General features: G+C 44.7%; 1 protein-coding gene across 4 annotated transcripts in view; it reads left to right on the top strand.

The window, feature by feature from the left end:
* LOC127572676 (coiled-coil domain-containing protein 171-like) overlaps positions 1 to 24053 on the top strand; it is a 497458-nt gene that overhangs the window by 245633 nt on the left and 227772 nt on the right. For all 4 annotated transcript variants that reach the window (XM_052020188.1, XM_052020186.1, XM_052020185.1 and 1 more), the window contains one exon: positions 8636 to 8752. In XM_052020188.1, the coding sequence (XP_051876148.1) occupies positions 8636 to 8752 (117 nt within the window). The remainder of the gene's footprint in view (positions 1 to 8635; positions 8753 to 24053) is intronic.

Genomic DNA, 24053 nt, shown 5'->3' with positions numbered 1-24053 from the left:
AGCATATAGAGTTTAATCCAGCCAAGTGTGAGGTGTTGTACTTTGGGAGATCAAATGTAAGGGGAAAGTACACAGTTAATGGCTTGACCCTTAACAGTGTTGATGTACAGAGGGATCTCGGGGTCTAAGTCCATAGTTCCCGAAGGGCCTGTTCCTGTTCAATGTTCTCTATTCTAATCTTTAATATTTATTCAGAAAATAATAGATTACAGAATAAGGCTAGGCAACTCATACCACTTACATTTTTCTTAAAAACTTAAATGATTTTCCCTTTTCAGGAAAGTTTTCAGTTTCATCTGCGTTCACTCCTTCATGCAGTGCATTTCATTGTTATGTGAAATATCAAATGTAGGGCAAGATCAGACACGTGGGGATTTGTCCACAAAATCTTTGGCGGCAAGTTAATTTGATTATAGCACAGATAAAAGCATGCAGCCATGAATCATTGGCTTTATAAATAGAGGCATACAGTGCAAAATCATAAAAGCTTCACCAATTACTCCACAGGTGGGGTGTCCTGTTGAATTCTGGACACTACATTATGCCCCTGTGAAGATACAGAGGAGATTGTTATGTGAAGTGACTGGAGAAACAGAGGTAATAGAAATCAAAGACAGATTGGGTGACCAAATGCAGAGCACCTTCCTTCAGTCCACACAACCAACCTTGAACTTCCAATTGCCTGTCACTTTAATTCTCCATCCTACTCCCACACTAACCTGTGCCTGTGGCTTTCTGCACCATTCTATAGGGCCCAACACAAGCTTGACAGATCAACTTTCCCTGTTTCATCCTCAAAGAATTCAAGCAAATTTGTTTCCTGGAAGCCAACCCAGGAATAGGCTATTTTAGATTTGGTCTTATGTAATGAGGAAGGATTAATAAAACATCTTGTGGTTAAGGATCCCCTAGGAGGTAGTGACCATAAAATGCTAGAATTCTAAATGAACACCATAGATCCATAGCCAGTGTCTTCAATTTAAATGAGGGAAATTATAATAGTATAAGGGAGGTGTTGTCTAAGGTGAATTGGATAGACAAGCTGAGAGACAGGTTAGTAGATGAACAGTGGCAGACATTCAAACAGCTGTCTAAGGCTCAGCAAGAGTTTATTCCAATCAAAAAGAGGCACAGTATGTGATTAACAAATTAAAGGATAATGTTAAATTGAAAAGTAGGGTATACAAAGTGGCAAGGGCTAGTGGTAAACCAGAAGACTGGGAAGTTTTTAGGATCCAGCAGCAGAAAACTAATACGCTCATAAGAAGGGAGAAAAATAATTTTGAGATAAAATTTACATGTAGTGTAAAAACAAACAGTAAAAGTTTCTGTGGATATATAGATAGGAATAGGGTGGCTTAGGTAAATGTGGGGCTCTAGAGAAAGATGCCATTGAATTAATAACAGCAAACAAAGAAATGGCAGATATGTTGAATAATTTTTTTCCATCAATCTTCACAGTGAAAGATATTGCTAATACCTTTAAGATATCATTTAGGCTAATTTCAAATGACATTGTAGAACTTACAAAAGGGATAAAGTATTATAGAAACTCAGGGGACTAAAGGCAGAAGAGTTGCCAGAACTTGATGGACTGCACACTAGCATTTTAAAGGAAATGGCTGCAGAGGTGGTGGAACCGTTGGTTGAAATTATGCACAAGTTGCTAAACTCCAGGAGGGTGAAAGAAGATTGGAAAACAGGCAATGTGAGCCCCTTGTCCAAAAAAGGAGAAAAGCAGAAGACAAGGAACTATTGGACAGTTAGTCCAACAGCTATTATTGGAAACAATAACAGCTATTATTGCAAGACTCAATAATTAATGAGGAAAAAGCTAATAATGTAAGAAAGAATCAGAATCAGGTGAAATTTGCTGTTTTACAACAGCAATACAATGCAAAGATATAAAATTACTATAAATTTCAAAATAAATAGCACAAAAAAAAGAATAACAAAGAGTGTTCGTGGACCGTTCAACATGGTTTTGTGAAACCTAAATCATGTTTGATAAATTTGCGTGAATTCTTTGAGCAGGTAACAGGGAGAGTTGATAGAGGGGAACCTGTAGATGTAGTGTATTTAGATTTCCAAAAGGCATTTGACAAGGCCACGTAAGAGTTTGGTGAATAAATTAAAACCCCTTGGTATCGGAGGAAGTGTGTTAGAATGGATCGCAAACTGGCTGACTCACAGAAAACAGGGTTAGAAAAAAATGCATTCTCTTCAGACTGCATGGGGGCAACTCATGCAGTACAGCAGAGATCAGTTCTTAACACACAATTGTTCATTATTTACATTAATGACAGGGAGGACGGAACATCATGAAGGGTTTCCACATTTGCTGATGATATGAATATATGGGCAGGCACTGTAGTGTAGCGGTTAGCATAACACTATTACAGCACCAGCAATCTGGGTTCAATTCCGGCTGCTGTCTGTAAGGAGTTTGTACGTTCTCCCTGTGTCTGTGTGGGTTTCCTCTGGGTGCTCCGGTTTCCTCCCACATTCCAAAAGACGTACAGGTTAGGAAGCTGTGGGCATACTATGTTGGCGCCAGTAGCATGGTGACACTTGCGGGCTGCCCCCAGAACACTCTACACAAAAGATGAATTTCACTGTGTGTTTTGATGTACATGTGACTAATAAAGAAATCTTAAATACAGGTGGAAGGGCATGTTGCAAATCAGATACTCTGATTCTCCAATGGGATATAGATAAACTAAGTGAGTGGGCAAAGGACTATAAAGTGGAGTTTAATGTGGGGAAGTGTGAGGTCAAGCACTTCAGTAAGAGAAAACAAAAGGCAGATTATTATCTAAACTGAGAGAGACTGCAAATGAGTGAGGTATAGCATGATCTAGGTGCTCTTGTGCATAAATGACAATGTGAACTGGCAGGCCCAATAAGAAGCTAAGAAGGCAAATGACATTTTAGCCTTCGTTGCAAAGGTGTTGGATTTTAAAATAGTGAGATTATGTTGCAATTGCACAAGGTGCTGGTGAGGCCTCACCTGGAATGCTGCATACAGTATTGATCCCCTTACCTTAAAAAAAGATATATCGTAGCGGCCCGTACACACGGGACTTGAACCGCCATCGGCGGATGCACGGGAGCACGTTGTGAACGAACCACGGGGCAGGCCTTCCATCAGGAGCTTTATGTCACGTCCGCCCCACATGGGCCTGGAGAGGCTATTGGGTACTTTGGCGCGTGCATGTTTTGTCTGAGTGAGGAAAGTGTGTTTTGAACTCAACCTCCTCGTCTCCGAGTTTTTCTTCGGAAACGCGCCGCGTCCGGCTACATTCGGACTCTCCCATCGCGAGCGAGCTGCGCGACTCCTGCACATGGACGGCCTGGGCGACCGCAAGCCATCCAAGTTGATGAACGATATGCTGGTGCTCATGGACGGCCATAAGCCGTGCCTTCTATTCGAACAGTTGTTCCTCGAGCGACTGCCAGAGGACATTCGCCTCCTCCTTGCTGCTGAAGATTTCAGCAACCCACGCAGGCTCGTGGCCAGGGCGGACATCCTGTGGCAGAGTAAACAGTGGGGAGCGGCCTCCATCTGCCTAACCACGACTGCACAGCCCAAGGCCAAGACCCCACAACCAAAGCCGCTGGGGACAAGGACGAGAGTTTGGACCACTGCTGTTTTTATCACCAGAGATGGGGTTCGAACGTGCGCTGCTGCTGCCCACCATGTGCCTTCCTGGGAAACGCCGGGGCCGGCCGTCGCTAGTGGCTTCGACGGCTGGCCATTGTGACAGCCTCCTATTCCTCTGGGACCAACACTCTGGGTGACGTTTCCTGGTAGACACCGGGGCCGAAATCAGCGTTCTTCCCCCCTCCAACATGGACACCCGTAACGCCGCCCCAGGTCCCGAGCTCACTGCTGCAAATGGCACCACTATCCGAATGTACAGCTCGTGAACCATCCCGCTGCATTTTGGGCCCAGCCGTTTCACTTGGACCTTCACGGTGGCAGCGGTATCACGGCCGTTACTGGGGGCGGATTTCCTATGGGCTAACCGTCCTGGTCGACCTGAAGGGCTGGCGTTTGGTCCACGCTGAGATGTTCCAGACCTTCCAGCTCGTGGAAGCCCAGCTACCGGCCCTCCACCTGGACTCCGTCACACTCTCGGGTGACGAGTTCACCAGGGTGCTGGCAGATTTCCCCTCCACCATCACCCTGCAGTTCTCCACAACTGATCCCAAGCATGGCATGCAGCACCACATTCCCACATAAGGACCACCGCTGCACGCCCGAGCCCGTAGGCTCCCTCCCGACAAGCTCCACCTTGCCAAGGAGGAGTTCCGGAAGATGGAGGAGATGGGGATTATCCGTTGCTCGGACAGCCCGTGGGCATCCCCACTGCACATGGTGCCCAAGTCCGCAGGAGGTTGGAGGCCCTGCGGGGACTACAGAAGTCTCAATGACGCCATGACCGCCAACTGACACCCGGTGCCTCACATCCAGGATTTCACAGTGAACCTACACGGGGCGACCATCTTTTCAAAAATCGATCTGGTCTGGGGGTACCATCAGATCCCCATGCACCCCGATGATGTGCCCGAGATAGCCCTCATCACCCCCTTCGGGTTGGTCGAATTCCTGAGGATGCCTTTCGGCCTCAAGAACGCCGCCCAGACTTTCCAGAGGCTCATGGACTCGGTGGGGCGAGGCCTGGATTTCGTCTTCATCCTCTTAGACGATATCCTGGTGGCCAGCAAGTCACACCAAGAGCACGTGGCACATTTGTGCCAACTCTGCCAGTACCTGAGTGACCACAGACCGGCAATCAACCCGGCGAAGTGCCAGATCGGGCAGATGGAGATCGACTTCTTGGGCCACAGAGTCAATCAGCATGGCGCCGCCCCTCTACCGGACAAGATCCAGGCCATCCGCCAGTTTCCCAAACCCAGCACGGTCAAGGGCCTGCAGGAATTCGTGGGGATGGTAAACTTCTACCATTGTTTCGTGCCAGCGGCAGCACGCATCATGAGGCCCTTGTTCAGTCTAATGGCTGGCAAGGCCAAAGATGTGGCATGGGACGCAGAGTCCACGGAGGCTTTTGAGTAGGCCAAAGAGGCATTGGCGCAGGCAACCCTCCTGGTACACCCGAGAGTCGATGTATCCACGGCGCTCACAGTCAACGCTTCCGACACGGCGGTCGGCGGAGTCCTGGAGCAGCTCGTCGAGGGCCAGTGGCGACCGCTCGCCTTTTTCAGCCGACACCTGCGACCACCAGAGGTTAAGTACAGTGCTTTCGACAGGGAGTTGTTAGCACTCTACCTGGCTATCCGGCGTTTCCGGTATTTCCTCAAAGGAAGGGATTTCACCGTGTATACAGACCACAAGCCTCTCACCTTCGCCCTTGCAAAGTTATCGGACCCATGGTCGGCTCGGCAGCAGAGGCACCTCTCCTTTATTTTGGAGTTCACCACAGATGTCCACCACATCGCAGGGAAGAACAACGTGGTCGCCGACACGCTGTCCCGCCCCCACATTCACTCAGCGACCATCTCGTCCCCAGGGATCAACTACACGGCGCTGGTGGAGGTGCAACAGGCGGACACCGAGATCCCGGCTTACTGCACCGCCGTTTCGGGACTCCAGTTGGAGGATGTCCCCGTCGGCCCGACAGTGGCTCGGCTCCTGTGCGACACGTCTACCGGCAAACCCCAGCCCATGGTACCAGCAGCATGGAGGTGCCGGGTGTTTGACATGCTACATGGCCTGGCCCACCCGTCCATCCAGGCGTCCATCAAATTGGTAGCGGACAAATTCGTCTGGCACAGTTTGCGCAAGCAGGTCGGGCACTGGGCCAGGACCTGCGTACACTGCCAGACCGCCAAAGTCCAGCGGCATGTGAAGGCCCCCCTCCAGCAGTTCCAGCCGATGCTTGGGAGGTTTCAGCACATCCACGTGGACATCGTCGGCCCCCTGCCTGTCTCCCGGGGTGCCAGGTATATCTTTACCATGGTCGACAGGTTCACCAGATGGCCGGAGGCCGTGCCACTAGCAGACACATCCACCGAATCCTGCACCAGGACGCTCATCGCAAACTGGATCGCCAGGTTCGGACTCCCAGCGGACATCACCTCTGACAGAGGAGCACAGTTCACGTCAGGTTTGTGGACAGCGCTGGCGCAGCTCCTGGGCACCCAGCTATATCACACCACGGCGTACCATCCCCAGTCTAATGGTTTGGTCGAGCGGTTCCACAGGCACCTCAAGTCGGCCCTGACGGCACACCTCAGGGGCCCCAACTGGACAGATGAGTTCCCCTGGGTCTTACTGGGCGTCCGTACGGCCCCCAAGGAGGACCTGGGCACCTCCTCGGTGGAGTTAGTCTACGGCACCCCCCTGACGGTCCCGGGCGAGTTCATACCAGAGGCCCGAGGTCCAGCAGGGATGCTGGCAGAGGTGCTGATGAGGCTGCGGGACAAGGTAGGGACCCTGGCACCAGTTCCAACCTCCAGGCGTGGCACGACACCGTCGTTTATCCCTAAGGACCTATGGGATTGCGAGTACGTTTTCATTTGCAGGGGCATGCACAAGTCACCCCTACAGCGGCTGTAAGAAGAACCCTTCAAAGTGATCCAGTACAACGGGTCTATGTGTGTCGTGGAGGTGGGTGGCAGTGAGGAGACTTTTACAGTGGACCGCCTCAAACCGGCGCATTTGGACATTGAGCAACCGGTGAGGGTACCCGCACCACGCTGGCGAGGCTGGCCACCCAAGCGGGACACACAGACTGGGGGCCCCACGCCCCTGATGGACGTTTCTGGGGGGTTGGTGTAGCGGCCCGTACACAAGGGACTCAAACCACCATTGGCGGCTGCGGGCGGATGTGCGGGAGCGCGTCGTGAACGAACCGCGGGGCGGGCCTTCCGGCGGGAACTTTACATCACGTCTGCCCCACGTGGGCCCGGAGAGGCTCTCGGGTACTTTGGCGTGCGCGTGTTTTGTCTGAGTGAGTAAAGTGTGTTTTGAATTCAACCTCCTCATCTCCAAGTTTTTCTTCGGAAACGCGCCACGTCTGGATACAATAGTAACGTTGGAGGCAGTGCAAATTGGAGTCACCTAGTTAATTCGGATGAGAGGATTGTCCTACCAAGAGAGAGAGTTTAGTCCAATATTCCTCAAAGTTTGGAAGAATGGGGGTGACCTTATTCAAATATCTAAGATCTTAAGGGGGCTTGACAGGGTAGATGTTGGGATGTTTTTTCTTTGGAGCGTAGGAGACTGAGGAATGATCTTATAGAGGGGTATAAAATCATGAGGCGCATAGATAGGGTGAATGCACTCAATCTTTTTTCCCAGGGTTGGGGAATCAAGAACTAGAGGGGCATAGGTTTAAGGTGAGAGGGGAATCAAGAACTAGAGGGGCATAGGTTTAAGGTGAGGGGCAACTTTTTTACACAAAGGGAGGTGTGTACATAGAACGAACTGCCAGAGAAAGTGGTTGAGGCAGATACAATAACAACTTTTAAAAGCTGAACAGGTACGTGACCAGGAAAGGTTTAGAAGGTTATGGGCCAAATGTTGGCACATGGGACTAGCTTGGATGGGGTATTTTTTTTGGCGTGGGCTAGTTGGGCCAAAGGGCCTGTTTCCATGCTGTATGACTCTATGACTCTCTATTGACCCTATCTCTGCCCCTCTATTTTATACACCTCTAGGTCACTCCTCATTCTCCTATGCTCCAATGAAAAAAGTCCCAACCTGCTCAACCTCTCTTCATAACTCAGTCCCTGGCAACTTCCTCATAAATCTTCTCTGCACACTTTCCAGTTTAATGGCATCTTTCCGATAGCAGGGTGACCAAAACTGAACACAGTATTCCAAAAGTGACCTCACCAATGTCTTGTACAACTGCAACATAATATCCCAACTTCTGTACTCAATGTCCTGACTGATGAAGGCCAGCGTGCCTAAAGCCTTCTTCACCACTCTGTCTACCTGTGACGCCACTTTCAGGGAACCATGTACTTGTACTCCTAAGTCCCTCTGTTTTGCAATACTCCCATGGGCCCTACCATTGACTGTGAATGTCCTACCCTGATGTGTCTTTCCAAAATGCCACATGTGCAATAGAAGCTTCTCAGAACAATATGACCCAATTTCTTGGGCAAGAGTGGAGGGTTGAATGGGAAATGATGCCATTCTGAAAATGAGATCTCATACTAACACAGTGTCATAGTTCATTTTCCCCAATTAAAAATAACTGTTTTTCATTTGTATGGCACTGAGGAAAAACAGTGCTATTCTTACAAGCTTTTAAGCCACTTTTTTATAGAAATCTATTCTAATGACATTGAATTTTGAAACTTAATTTTGAACAGGTTGCGCAGAAAACACAGGTTATACAAGATGACGAAAGCAGCATTCAGCAGTATGTCCAAGAAAATAATTCCTCTTTTTCAATTTGTGCAAAAACACTGCAGTCTTTGCCAGAGGATGTAACTCACTGAAATTAAACATTTTATATAAATTGAGTTCACACACACATCTTCAATAAATTTTATGTAGTGTTCTACCATAGCTGTTTTATATTTTTCTATCATAGTCTGTACTTTCACTGGCTGGTGCAACATGTTACTGTCATGTTATTTTGTTCACTTTTGTTAGGACAAGAACAGGAGCAGAACCACTTTATGAAGGCTGTTGGATGGTTTTCAAGTTCTGACCTATTGACTGCAATTGTTGATTCTATGTCTGAATTACAGGATGTTATCACTAAAGCACGTGAGTAGAAAACACAGCTCATCTTGAGGAAAAGTTAAATATTTTATCATTTTACTAGTGTATTTAACATTAAAAAAGGCTATTCCAGTTTTAGTAAATTTAACAGCATGTTCATGTATTTTATGCTTGGGGAAGAATGATGCCATGCATTGCAAACTTTATTGTAGAACAAAATAAAGAATGGGTGATGAATATTTGATAAGGTGCAAACATTTACTGCTGCTAAAATAAAAACACAAAATGCTGGAAACACTAAGCAGGTCAGACAGCATTATTGGAAAGAGAATTTTCAGGTCAGAGACCCTTCACCAGAACTGATTGTTTCCAGTATTTCTGTCTTTATTTCAGATTTTTAGCCTCTCAGTTTTTTTATTTTCATTTGTTGCTGTTGGAGATGTTTCTCATTTAGAGTGATAGAATCAATGAGTTGTACAACACCTTTGGCCCAGTTAGCCCACACTAACGATCAAGCACCTATTTGTACTAATATCACTTTATTCTCCTTATATTCCTATTTACTCCCCCCAGATTCACCAGCCACCTACATGCTAGGGACAATTTATAGTTGCCAATTAACCTATCGGCCTGCACAACCTTTTCTTGGGATGATGGAGGAAATTGGAGCTCCTGGAGGAAACCTATGTAGTCACAATGAGAATGTGCAAACTCTACACAGAGAGTAGTGGAAATCAGGATCGAATGCAGATCACTCAAGTTGTGAGGCAGCAGTTCTATTAGCTGTGCTACTATACTGTGCTACAATATAGAAACTTTAATGTCGAAAATTTGTTCTGTGACTGATTATTTGATGTTACCAGAGTCTAAGAATGCAGTAACTAAATAGTACACAGTCACGGTATACCAACATGATATTGTTAATCTCATGCATAAAACTTCCTTGACAGAAGGTAACATTGAATGTACTTCATGCAGCACTGAGTTATGTTTTCGAGTTCTGAAACAAGCCACTTTTACATGTTCCATCCTGTCCTTTTATCATTTAATCAGCCCAAGAATCATTAACAAAGATGTATTAATTACATTTTAGAATTTAGTATTATCAGCATTAATATTATCAGTGATACAAATACTAGAGCCATACATCACAGTGCCAGAGATTCTGGTTCAATCCTGATCTCGGGTGCTGCCTGTGTAGCGCTTGTATCTGACCGTGTGGGTTACCTCCAGGTGCTCTGGTTTCTCCTCACATCCCAAAGGTGTGCAGGTTGGTATGGTAATAGGCTGCTCTAAATTGCCCCTAATGTTTGGTGAGTGGTAATATCTGGAGAAAGTTCATGAGAATGTAGGGAGAAAAGAAAAAGCGGGAGGAATGTAGGGTTAGTATAAATGGGTGGTTCATGGTTGAAAGGGACTTGTTGGACTGAAAGGCCTATTTCTGCACTGTATGATGCTACAAACTTTATATCCATTTAAAAAAAAATGACTTGTTTGGAAACAGACATTCCAGGGCTTCTAAAAGTCAACTGGAGGTTCATAGTCATTAAGAGATGCAGCAGAGAAAAAGACCCTTCGGCTCACCTAGTCTGTGCTGACCATCAAGCATCCACTTTTGCCAGAATCCTATCCAAATCCATTTTATCTTCCCCACATTTCCTCCTCAGATTCTACCACTCATCTACACAGGAGGGGCAATTTACAGTAGACAATTAACTTACCTAACCATGCTGTTGGGTCTGGAGTAATGTATATACCCAACTGGATAAGACTGACAGCTTTCCTGTCCTGAAGTGCATTGGTGAACTGGATGGATCTTTATGATAACCTGTGGTAATTTATTAATTATTAGTTTTTTTAAAATTCCAGAATGTTAGCTGAATGCCAAAGTGCAATGATGAGCTTTGAACTTGAGTCTCTGGATAGTATGAAACTTATTTCTATATGAAAATATTACTGTGAGCAGTATGGTGGCACAGCAGTAAGCACTGCTGCTACACAGCTCCAGTTCATTCCTGACCTTGTGTGCATGTTCTCCCTATGGTTGGGTAGGTTTCCCTAAATGCTCCAGTTTACTCCCACATGCTAAAAAATGTGCTGATTGTGGGTTAATTGGCTGCTGTAAGTTACTTCTAGTGTAGGTGGGTAGCAGGAAAATCATTGGGGGGGAGTTAACGGGGATACGAGGGGAAAAATGGGATTAGTGTTGATGGGTGCTTGATGGTCAATATAGACATGGGCTGATGGGCTTGTTTCAATGAAATATGACTCTATGGTTCTGAAATCTTTCCTTGTTTCACAATTTAGTTTTCAATTTTCAAAGAAACAATGTCTGTGTTGAACTTTAAAAATACTTAAATATCTACACAGTTGTAACATGTATGGTATTTGAATCAGTACCCAGATGTTTTTCTTTCCCGAAAGTATTGGAACCACAAAGCATTAAAGTGTCATTTGATATTCACTCATGGACCCGCTGGTAAAAATGCAACCTAGATTTCTAGGAGCAATGGATGAAAAAGAGAAGAAATTTTGTCATGCAGAGGGACTTGAACCTTTGGCATTCTGTACCTTGGAATTTGTGGAGAAGTAGCAATTCAGTTCATTCAAAACAGATTTATAGACTTCTGAATATTGAGGAAATCAAGGGATATTGGAATAATGATGGAAAATGGTGTTAAGGTAGAAGATCAGCCATGACCTTGATAAGTGGTGGAGCTGACTCAGAGGGTTTGATGATCTACTCCTTCTATTTGTTATATTATGGTCTAACATGAAGGAGAATCACCTAAACAATCATGTGCAGATGAACCAATGAGGCATCGACAACCTGCTTGGTTGTGGAGAAAGGGAATCTGTCAGGTATTCTCAGTAACACAATTTCATAACGATCACATCGCCTTACATCACATCAGTTGTACGCACCACTATTATTACTTGTCTTATTGAATAACTGTCAATGATGCAGGATAAAACTTCTACTTGTGTCTTTCTCAGCAAAGGCTACCCAGTTTTCCTCCCCTGGAGGAGCTGCTAATGACAGTGGAGGGAGAAGAGTATCAGAGAGAGTTCTTTGAGGAAGAAAAGGGACGGGAGGGGATCTGAAAGAAGGCCAGGAGGAGCAAGGGGAGAAAAACTTATGTTGAGCACAATGCATCATTGCTCTGTCACTTCACAGGATCAGTTCAGAGAATGGCACGCCACGGGATGAACATAAAATACAGAACTGTACAGCATAGGAACAGGCCCTTCAGCCTAAAGTGTTGTGCCAAACTAATAAAATGAGTAATTAAACGCCAAACTAAACTAATCCCTTCTGCCTACACAATGTCCATATTCCTCCATTCTCTGCACATTCACGTGCCTATCTTAGAACCTCTTAAACACCTCTGTCGTATTTGCCTCCACTACCACCCCTGGCACCCACCACTCTCTGTGTGAAAAAAAACTTGCCCCGCACATCTCCTTTGAACTTACCCCCCGCCCCCCCCCCCCCCACTTTAAATGCATGCCCTCCAGTATTAGACATTTCGACCCTGGAAGAGGGATACTGGCTGTTTGTCTATGCCCCTCATAAGCTTGTAAACCTCTATCAGGTCTTCCCTCAGCCTCTGCAGCTCCAGAAAAAAAACAAGCCAAGTTTCCTTATAGAACCTGTCCTGTAATCCAGGCAGCATCCCGGTAAACCTCTTCTGCACCCTCTCCAAATCCTTCCTATAATAGGGCAAACAAAATTGAATGCAATGCTCCAGATGCAGCCTAACCAGAATTTAATAAAGCTGCAGCATAACTTCCTGACTCTTGAGCTCAGTGCCTCGACTAATGAAGGCAAGGATGCCATATGCCTTCTTTACCACCCTATCCACATGTGCAGTCACTTCCAGGGAGCTATAGACAAGGACCTCAAGATCCCTCTGTTAAGGGTCTTGCCATTAACTATATCCTATCCCTTTACATTTGATCTCCCAAAGTGCAACACCTCACTTGGCTGGATTAAACTCCATCTGCCATGTCTCTGCCCATATCTGAAATTGATTTATATCCTGCTGTATCCTTTGGCAATCTTCTACACTATCCACAAAATCACCAATCTTTGTATCAGCTGCGAACCTACTAACCTACCAATCCATGTATATATATAAACACATACACACACACACAAACAGCAGAGGTCCAGCATGGATTCCTGCGGAACACCACTAGTCACCACTAGTCACAGACCTGCAGCCAGAATGAGTCCCATCGACCACTTCTGTCTTCTATGGGCAAGCCAATTCTGAATCCAAATAGCCAAGTCACCATGCATCCCATGAATCTTAATCTGAAGAGGAAAGATTAGTGGGACATGTGTCACAGAGATATTCTGCAGACTGCATTCTGGCCCAGGGCATCTGTTCCTCCTCCCGGAGGAGGGGTCCACCTATCTATAATGTTGCAGAGCACTCAGATGCTTTCATGGCAAGTTGGTGTGCATGGATGAATACTGACATGGTGGGCTTGCTATGCAGCCTGCCAGATTAATTGCAGGAAATGGTAAGATTCTTCCAGAAGGTTGTGTGAGTTAGGACTCAAGTCAGTCCTACCAGTTTAAATTGTCATCATAGTTGCTACAGACATTGTGGGCTAAAGGGCCAGTTCCTTTGCTATATTGTTCTATGTTCTATGTAACTGGAAGAACAGATCAGGGAAAACCAGGAGATATGGTGTGTTTGGATTTTCGGGAGGCCATTGTTTGCTAATTAAGTGCAGCACACAATAAAATACACCACAGAATGACTTTGCCCAATAACTGTATTTTATTAATTGCATTAGTTCAAACAACTCAAAGATTCACAATGTAGTTCAATCAATTACTCTTTCGTTTCAAAACCTTAAAATCCATTAACTCTTTTGTTATTACCCTCTCCAGATGAACCTGGTCAGGGTTCCACTTGACGAGTTCTTTTCTGAGTCCCTGAATCGGGCTCTTCTTTTGTGGTTGCTCTCTGGAGTTACTGCTGCTGGTTATTTTTATACATTTCTTTGCATTCCTTCCAGGCATTGCTTAATTCTTTATAGTCAACCAAGTCAAACCCCTATCCATAGGTTTGTGTTTCTTTAACCTCTTCAAATCCCTGCTGGTGCCATTCCACAATTACCTCAACCCTCATTTCCTTAATTAACTTGACGTCTGCTTATTTCTTTACAATTTATCAGACTGGCTCTCCAACAAGATGTCGGTTCCCAAAACATCCTTATTTATTTGTTCTGTGCCCAAGGTCAGCTCTGCATTGGCACAACTGTATTCTCCCTCCCTCCCTCCCTCATCAACAGTCTGTTGGGATACTTAACATCTCTCCAGCTGACATTCCTCCCTTTGATCCATGATCAGCATCATTAATGGATATCCACCACAAGTTATCCAAGCAGATAAACAATTGGAAGTTATAGTACAAAGAAATGATGTATGTTCAGTGTATAGATTTAGTCAATAGGTTTAAGTTACTTAAGTGCCACACGAGTGCCGAATAATTTCTTATCTCCCATGTAACTAATAATTAACCAAATAAATACAACAGTAGTAGTAACTGCGATATGTGAAATAAGGCTTATTCTAGAGGCAAAACTGGTAAAGAGAGGAAAGGTGTAGTTTCTCCAATGATAGGACATAGAACATAGAAAATGTACAGCATACTTCAGACCCTTCGGTCCACAAAGCTGTGCCGAACATATCCCTACCTTAGACATTACTAGACTTACCCATAGCCCTCTATTTTTCTCAGCTCAATGTACCTATCCAAAAGTCTCTTAAAAGACCCTATCGTATCCGCCTCCACCACCATTGCCGGCAGCCCATTCCATGCACTCACCACTCCCTGAGTAAAAAAACTTACCCCTGACATCTCCTCTATACCTGCTCCCCGGCATCTTAAGCCTACGTCCTCTTGTGGCATCCATTTCAGCCCTGGGTAAGAGGCTCTGACTATCTACCTGATCAATGCCTCTCATCATCTTATATACCTCTATCAGGTCCTGCCTCATCCTCCGTCGCTCCAAGGAGAAAAGGCCGAGTTCCCTCAACCTGCTTTCATAGGGCATGCTCCGCAATCCAGTCAGCATCCTTGTAAATCTCCTCTGCACCCTTTCTGTGGCTTCCACATCCTTCCTGTAGTGAGGTGACCAGAACTGAGCACAGTATTCCAAGTGGGGTCTGACCAGGGTCCTATATAGCTGCAGCATTACCTCTTGGCTCCTAAATTCAATTCCCCGATTGATGAAGGTCAATACACCATATGCCTTCTTAACCACAGAGTCAACCTGTGCAGCTACTTTGAGCGTCCTATGGACTCGGACCCCAAGATCCCTCTGATCTTACACACTGCCAAGAGTCCTACCATTAATACTATATTCTGCCATCATATTTGACCTACCAAAATGAACCACTTCACACTTATCTGGGTTGAACTCCATCTGCCACTTCTCAGCCCAGCTTTGCATCCTATCTATGTCCCACTGTAACCTCTGACAGCCCTCCATACTATCCACAACTCCACAACACCTCCAACCTTTGTATCATCCACAAACTTACTAACCCATCTGTTCACTTCCTCATCCAGGTCGTTTATAAAAATCACAAAGAGTAAGGGTCCCAGAACAGATCCCTGAGGTACGCCACTGGTCACCGACCTCCATGCAGAATATGACCCTTCAACAACCACTCTTTGCCTTCTGTGGGCCAGCCAGTTCTGGATCCACAATTGAATGTCCCCTTGGATCCCATGCCTCCTTACTTTCTCAACAAGCCTTGCATGTGGTACCTTATTCAATGCCTTGCTGAAATCCATATACACTATATCTACTGCTCTCCCTTCATCGATGTGTTTAGTCACATCCTCAAAAAATTCAGTCAGGCTCGTAAGGCAGGCCCTGCCCTAGACAAAGCCATGCTGACTATTCCTAATCATATTGTACCTCTCCAAGTGTTCATAAATCCTGCCTCTCAGAATCTTCTCCATCAGTTTACCAACCACTGAAGTAAGACTCACTGGTCTATAATTTCCTGGGCTATCTCTACTTGCTTTCTTGAATAAGGGAACAACATCTGCAACCCTCCAATCCTCTGGAACCTCTCCTGTCTCCATTGATGATGCAAAGATCATTGTCAGAAGCTCTGCAATCTCCTCCCTCGCCTCCCACAACAGCCTGGGGTACATCTCATCTGGTCCCGGCGACTTATCCAACTTGATGCTTTCCAAAAGTTCCAGCACCTCCTCCTTCTTAATATCTACATGCTCAAGCTTTTCAGCCTGTTGCAAGTCCTCACCAGAATCACCCAGATCTTTTTCCATAGTGAATACTGATGTAAAGTATTCATTAAGTACCTCCGCTATTTCTTCCAGATCCATACACACTTCCTCACTGCTGCACTTGATAGGCCCTATTCTTTCTCATCTTATCCTCTTGTTCTTCACATACTTGTAGAATGCCTTGCGGTTTTCCTTAATCCTGCCCGCCAAGGCCTTCTCATGTCCCCTTCTGGCTCTCCTAATTTCTTTCTTAAGCTCCTTCCTGTTAGCCTTATACTCCTCCAGATCTCTAACATTACCTAGCTCTCTGAACCTTTTGTAAGCTTTTCTTTTCCTTTTGACTAGATTTATTAAAGCTTTTGTACTCCACGGTTCTTGTATTGTATCGTAACTTCCCTGTTTCATTGGAACATGCCTATGCAGAATTCCACACTTTTCCTTGAGAACATTTGTTCCCAATTTAAGCTTCCAATTTCTGCCTGAGAGCCTCATAATTCCCTTTACTCCAACTAAACGCCTTTCTAATCTGTCTGTTCCTATCTCTCTCCAACGCTATCATAAAGGTGATAGAATTATGATCACTATGCTCTCCCACTGAGAGATCTGACACCTGACCAGGTTCATTTCCCAATACCAAATCAAGCATAGCCTCTCCTCTTGTAGGCTTATCTACATACTGTGTCAAGAATCCTTCCTGAACACACTTAACAAACTCTACCCCATCTAAACCCTTCCCTGTATGGAGATGCCAGTCGATATTTGGGAAATTAAAATCTCCCATCACAACAACTCTGTTATTATCACACCTTTGTAGGATCTGCTTCCCTATTTGCTCCTCGATATCCCTGTTACTATTGGGCAGCCTATAAAAAACACCCAGTAAAGTTATTGACCCCTTCCTGTTCCTAACCTCCACCCACAGAGACTCCATAGACAGTCCCTCCATGACGTCCACCTTTTCTGCAGCCGCGATCTAGAATTAATCACTCCAGTAAAGGAAATTATAGGGTGGTGAGCTTCACATCAGTGGTAGGGAAGCTATTGGAGAGGATTCTTAGGGATAGGATTTCCACTCATTTGGGAAAACATGGCCTGATTTGAGTTTTTCAAAGAAATAACCAAGAAGGTCAATGAGGGCAGGATGGTACACTGGTCTACATGGACTTCAGTAAGGCCTTTGGTAAGATGCTGCAATGGAAAGTTAGATTGCATGGGATCCAGGGAGAGCCAGCTAATTGGATACATAGACACAAGAAATTCTGCAGATGCTGGAATCTGGAGCAATACACAAAGAGTGCTGGAGGAACTCAGGTCAGGCAGCATCCAAAGAGGGAAATAAACAGTCGACGTTTCAGGCCGGGATCCTTCATCAGGACTGGAAAGGAAGAGGGCAGAAGCCAGAATAAGAAGGTGGGGGGAGGGGGAGGAGTACATGCAGGCAGGGGATAGGTGAGGTCAGGTGATAGGCGAGTCCAGGTGAGGGGGGAAGGTAGGAGGTGCGGGAGGGGGAGAAGATGTAATAAGCTGACAGGTGACAGGTAGAAGAGGCAAAGCGCTGAAGAAGAAGGAATCCAGTAGGAGAGGGCAGTGGACCATGGAATGAAGGATGGGGGAGGAGAGGAGAGGAGATGGGCAGGTCATCAAGGTGGGGGAAGGGAGCCATAGGAATAAGGGAAGACAAAGGAGTTGGAGGGGAAAAGAAAAAGAAGGGGTGGGGTTACCAGAAGTTAGAGAAATTGATGTTAAGGCCATCAGGTTGGAGACTCCCAAGGCAGAATATGAGGTGTTGTTCCTCCAACCTGCGCTTAATTATGGATACATAATTTGCTTGATGACAGGAAGCAAAGGGTGGTGATGAAAGGTTGTTTTTTGGACCGGAGGCCCGTGACTGGTGGTGTTCCCCAGAGGTTGGTGCTAGGCCCATTGCTGTTTGTCATCTATAGCAATAATTTGGATGAGAATGTACAAGGTATGGTTGGTACGTTTGCAGATGACACTAAAATAGATGGTGTCATTGACACTGAAGATGGTTATCAGGATTTACAGTGAGATCTTGATCAGCTGGGTAACTGGGCTGAGGAACGGCAAATAGAGTTTAATTTGGATAAGTGCGTGGTGTTGCATTTTGGGAAGACAGATCAGGGTAGGACTTGCATCGTGAATGGTAGGGCTCTGGGGAGCATTGTAGAACAGAAGGACCCAGGAGTACAAGTACATTATTCCCTGACAGTGGCGTCGCAGGTAGACAGGGTGGTGAAAGTGGATTTTGGCATACTGGCCTTCATCAGTTAGGGCATTGAGTACAGAAGTTGAGACATTATGTTGCAGTTGTGTGAGACATTGGAGAGGATGCACTTGGAATATTGTTTTCAGTTTTGATCATCCTGCGATAGGAAGGATACCATTAAGTTGGAAAAAGTGCACAGGAGATTTGTGAGGATGTTGCCGGGATTCAGGGGACTAAGTTATGGAGAGAGGGACTTTTTTCATGGAGTGTAGAAAAATGAGGGGTGATCTTATAGAGCTGTATAAAATTATGCGGGGCATAGAAAGGGTGAATGTGCACAGTCTTTTTCCCTGGGTTGGGGAATCAAGAGCTAGAGGACATAGGTTTAAGGTGAAAGGGGAGAGATTTAATATGAACCTGAGAGACAACTTTTTTACCCAGAGAGTGGTCATGATATGGAAAGAGCTGCCAGAGGAAGTGGTTCAGGCAGGTACATTAACAACATTTAAAGCTACTTGGACAGGTGCATGGATAGGAAATGTTTAGAGGGATATGGGCCAACACGGGCAAGTGGGACTAGCTTAGATGAGAATGTTGGTTAGCATGGATCAGTTGGGGGTGAAGGGCCTGTTTCCATGCTGTATGACTCTATTAGGGACAGTCAGCACGGCTTTGTACAGGGCAGGGCATATCTTACAAACCTGATTGAGTTTTTTGAGGAGGTGACAAAGGTGATCAATGAGGGTAGGGCATTGCATGTTGTCTCCATTGCATTTAGTAAGGCATTTGACAAGGTCCCTTTTGGTGGGCTGATCCAGAAGATTAAGATGCATGGGATCCAGGGTAGCTTGGTAGTTTGGATTCAGGATTGGTTTGTCCATAGAAGACAGAGGGTAGTGGTAGAAAGCTGTTATTCTGGCTGGAGGTTTGTGACCAGTGGTGTTCCGCAGAGGTCAGTGCTGGGATGAAAATGACTTGGATGAAAATGTAGATGGGTGGGTTAGTAAGTTTGCAGACAACACAGAGGTTGGTGGAGTTGTGGATAGTGAAAAAGGTTGTCAAAGGATATAGCAGAATATAGATCAGCTGCTGATGTGGCCAGAGAAATGGCAGATCTGGTTTAATCCGAGCAAGTGTGATTTGTTGCACTTTGGGAGGTCTAATGTAATGGAAAAGTATAGAGTTAAAGGCAGGATCCCTAACAGCATTGATGTACAGAGGGATCTTGGGGTCTCACTGAAAGTGGCCACACTAGTGGATAGGGTGGAAGAGAAAGCATATGGCATGTTTGCCTTCATTGGTCAGGGCATTGAATTTAAGAGTAAGGAAATCATGTGGGAGCTTTATAAAACTTTGGTTAAGCTGCACCTGGAGTATTGCGTGCAATTCTGCTTCACCCCATTATAGGAAGGATGTGGAGGCTTTGGAGAAGGTGCTGAAGAGGTTTACCAGGATATTGCCTCGATTAGAGGGCATGTGCTATAAGGAGAGATCGGACGGACTTGGGTTGTTTTCTCTGGAGCATTGGGGGCTGAGGGGAGACCGAATAGAAGTTTATAAAATTATGAGAGGCTTGGTGGACAGTCAGAATCTCTTTCCCAGGGTAGAAATGTTAAGTACTCAAGGACATGCGTTTAAGACGAGAGGGGAAAAGTTTAAAGGAGATGTTCAGGGCAAATTTTTACATAGAGAGTGGTAGGTGCCAGAGGTAGTGGTGGAAGCAGGTACGATAGTGATGTTTAAGAGGCTGTGGTTAGGCACATGAATATACAGGGAATGGTGGGATGTGCATCATGTGCAGGCAGAACAGATTTAGTTTAACTTGGCATGCTGTTCAGTGCAAACATTGTGGGCTGAAGGGCCTGTTCCTGTGCTATAGCTGTTTTATGTTCTAAAGGGTGAGATGGGATAAAGCATCTATCAGTTCTGAAACTGTGGGAATATGGGACAATTGGTCACCTGGTCTGTGACCACACCAATGGTAATATTGCCAGTATCTACGTTGGAGTTGATGACCACGGCTCAGATACTCAGGCTCCGAATTAAGCTCAGGCTCTGTCAGGGCATCCAGAAGGACATGCTGCTGGACAATCTGTTGAGAACTGAGAGCTTTTAGTGGTTAACGTGATACCAACTAGTTTGTCCATCATCCAGACTGAATCGGTGTGGTATATCCTGTAGAAATAGAGACAGTACTGCAAATAGTCGTTAACATGATGAGCAACATGGCTGCCCACTGGAACTGTGCTGATGAACTGTCTTGTGCAGTAAAATTTTAAAGTGCAATTCTTACATTGAACAACACTGCTAGTCCGAGGAAATTTCTGGGTGATACCAAACAAAGCCATCGTGTCTTGAATAACCTTGCCTGCAATATAGATACCATGGTCAGAATCAATAGTGTGGGGTAAACCCCAATGAGTAAAAATCTGAGTCACCAAAATTTGTATTATAATTTTAGCTGTGTTAATTCTTGTGGGAAAAACGTCAGCCCATATAGTGAAGGTATTCACAACAATTAGAATATATTTGTATCCCCCTTTGGAAGGCAGGGTCCAACATAATCAATTCCTTGGAACCTCATTAGCATTTTATCAGACACAAGCTGAACTTAAAGCACATTACACATTTGCATTCTAGGAGACAGGAACCTTGGCTGCTCATTTGCATTTTACAGGACAAACATTATGATTATATTTAAAAGAACTCTAAAACTCAAAATCAGTACATCAAAAATTTTGAGCAACATCTTTTAAAGCCAACCCCAATTGTTCCAATCTCCCAAGATACCAATTTCAAATTCCCAATTTAAGTGTACATTAATCACCAATTTCCCCAATGCCAATTTCTGTCTGAAATGTGGAAATCTGGTGTCCTATAGACACTCCTATTTCTAACAGCTTAACCTGAATTCCACATGGCCAGTGTGATATCTGAGCCTTTCCCTCGCTCCCATATCAATTCAAAGGAAACAGATTCGAAACAAAAGAAAACAGAACACAACCTTAAAGCATAGGTAAGATAAAACAAAATACCATGCTTGCACTTTTCTTCCTTCAGACCCTTGACAAATAACTGAAAAACTAATAAATGGTTAATTTCCATAGTGAAAACTTTCAACACAATCCAATCAATAAAGGAAAAGAAAAGTTGAGTGGGTGGAGCCCCCACATACTCATACATTCACACAGCTTTTTAAAGAAACACTGCCTCTTCAAATACAAAAGGTCCTGCAAATTTATTTCACATACAGTAGCAGAATCTTTCAGTTAGTCACATCTTATTTTGTCTGGAGCATAGGATTAATGCAACATTCTCCCAATACAGATTTAACAAACATGTAACAGCCTTTGGATGGAGTCACTCACTTCATGTCTTCTCTCTCTCTCTCATGCAAGTCAAAGGTAGCTCACAAATTGCCACACCTCATACAACATTTTAAAACTCTTAGATCATTCACATTTTAAACCAGTACATGCCTTGCTGCTCATGGGTTAACAGTTAGCAAAACATCTTTTGTTAAGCATCTTAACAAAATTTTAAGGAAACATTTAAACTTTGAGACTTTACAACAAAGGAATCCGGGAAGTTATTAATCATGCACAAGTAAACATTCAAGCATCCTCACATAACCAAGATTTCTCACATTCCAAACTCTGATCTATAATAGGTCTTGGATGATATGACCTGCTTGTTGTACAGTTGTGGGCAATGTGTCCCACTTTACAACAATCAAAACATCTCCTTCAGGACCATCCTTTATTTCAGATCCTTGCACTGATAATTTTCTCTCGAGATTCTTTCTCTGTGTGAGCCTGGAATTGACTCATATATGGTATATTAATTTATCCTTCTCTTTTCTCTTGCTCCCACCAGGGTTTACACTTTAAACTCTCGTCCTGACTTTTCCTAATTTTCCTTAGTTTTCTGTTCTCCTTTAATTTCTAATTCTTGTAACATACTTGCAACTGTAATTGATTTATTTAATTCTTAGGGCTTTTTTCCCTCATTGGCCTGAACCTCCTCCGAGACAATATCCCCCAGGGATCCCGCCCCTGTTGGGACTTCCTTAACTAAGGTTTTCTACCCATATGGAACACTTTTTATTCAAATAATCTCACAGTTCTATCTACCACCCCTTGGCTTCAGTCATTATCGATGTGTATGGCCGTAGCACGACCACCAAGCTGTAACACGACTTGACTATTTGATGTAAGTGGCTGAAACATGACAATTGGGCGGGTAGCAGTTGTATGACTAACACAGCATTTAATACAAAATTTATACTGGTGGTTCAACTTGGGTTGATTTAGAATCGCCTCTTATCAAGCCCATTTAATGTAGCACACAATAAAACACACCGAACAATGACTTTGCCTAATAACTATATTAATCGCAATTATTTAAAACAACTCAAAGATTCACGATGTAGTTCAAGCACTTGCTTAACTCTTTAGTTTCACAACCTTAATACTCATTAACTCCTCAGTTCCAAAACTCTTTAGTGATTTTGGAGACATGAGAGACTGCAGATGCTGGAATCTTGGAGCAACACACAAAGCGCTGGAGGAACTCTGGGTCAGGCAGCATTTATGGAGGGAAATGGACAGTCAATGTTTCGGATCGAGACTGCTGAGTTCCTCCAGCACCTTTGTGTTTTGTCTTTAGTAACTTTCACAACTTTTAAAATCTACTACTTGTCATTACCTGCTCTAGAGGAACCTGACCAGGGTTTGATTTGGTGAGTTCTTCTCTGAGACTCTGACTCGGGGTTTTTTTCAGTGGTTGGTTGGTCTCTGGAGTCACATTCCTTGCTTAATTCTTTATGGCCAACCATGTGGATACAGGTCCAATCCTTATCCAGACATTCATGTTTCTTTAACACTTTTAGTCTGATAAGATCAGAAGCTGGGAGACTCCTCCCACTGGTTCCCCTCCCCACCTCCCTCCCTTTACTCCATGCTCCACTTTCCTATCGGATTCCATCATCTTCAGCCCTCTGTCACCTCCACCTATCACCTTCCAGCTTCTGTCACTATGTCGAAGGCATGGTAGTGTAGTGGTTAGTGTAACGCTTTACAGCACCAGCAACCCGGGTTCAAATCCAGCTACTGTATGTAAGGAGTTAGTACGTTCTCCCCATATCTGCGTGGGTTTCCTCCGGGTGCTCCAGTTTCCTCCCACATTCCAAAGACATATGGGTTAGGAAGTTGCGGGCATGCAATGCTGGCGCCGGAAGCGTGGTGACACTTGCGGGCTGCCCTCAGAACACTACGCAAAAAGATGTATTTCACTGTGTGTTTTGATGTACATGTGACAGAAGATATCTTATTTCCACTCTACCTTCTTCCATCTGCCTATCATCCCTCCTCACCTGGATCCACCTATCACTTGCCAGCTCTTGCTTCACCCTTCTCTCCACCTTTTTATACTGGTTTTCTCCCCTCTTTCAGTACAGATGAAGGGTCTTGACCCGAAACGTCGACTGTCCATTTCCCTCCATAGATGCTGCCTGACCCACTGAGTTCCTCCAATACTTTGTGTGTTGCAATATTTCCAAGTTTGCTAACAATACAAAACTAGGTAGGATTCTGAGTGGTGAAGGAGATAAAAAGATGCTTCAAAGTGGTTTAGTCAAATGAATAAATGTGAAGTTATCTACTCTGATAAGAAAATAGATGCTGAAGTTAGACAGACAGGTGCAGCAAACTGTTATGAAGACAAATGGCATGTTGGCCTTCATTATAAGAAGTCTTGATTACATGAGGAAAGATGTTTTAATACATTTACACAGGGTCTTGCAATATCATCAAATTGAAATGTACACAATTCT

The sequence above is a fragment of the Pristis pectinata genome, chromosome 7 (assembly GCF_009764475.1).
Source record: "Pristis pectinata isolate sPriPec2 chromosome 7, sPriPec2.1.pri, whole genome shotgun sequence".
NCBI classification, from domain to species: Eukaryota; Metazoa; Chordata; class Chondrichthyes; order Rhinopristiformes; family Pristidae; genus Pristis; species Pristis pectinata.
Note: the sequence above shows the minus strand (reverse complement) of the source record. Positions and strands in the feature narration are given on the sequence as shown.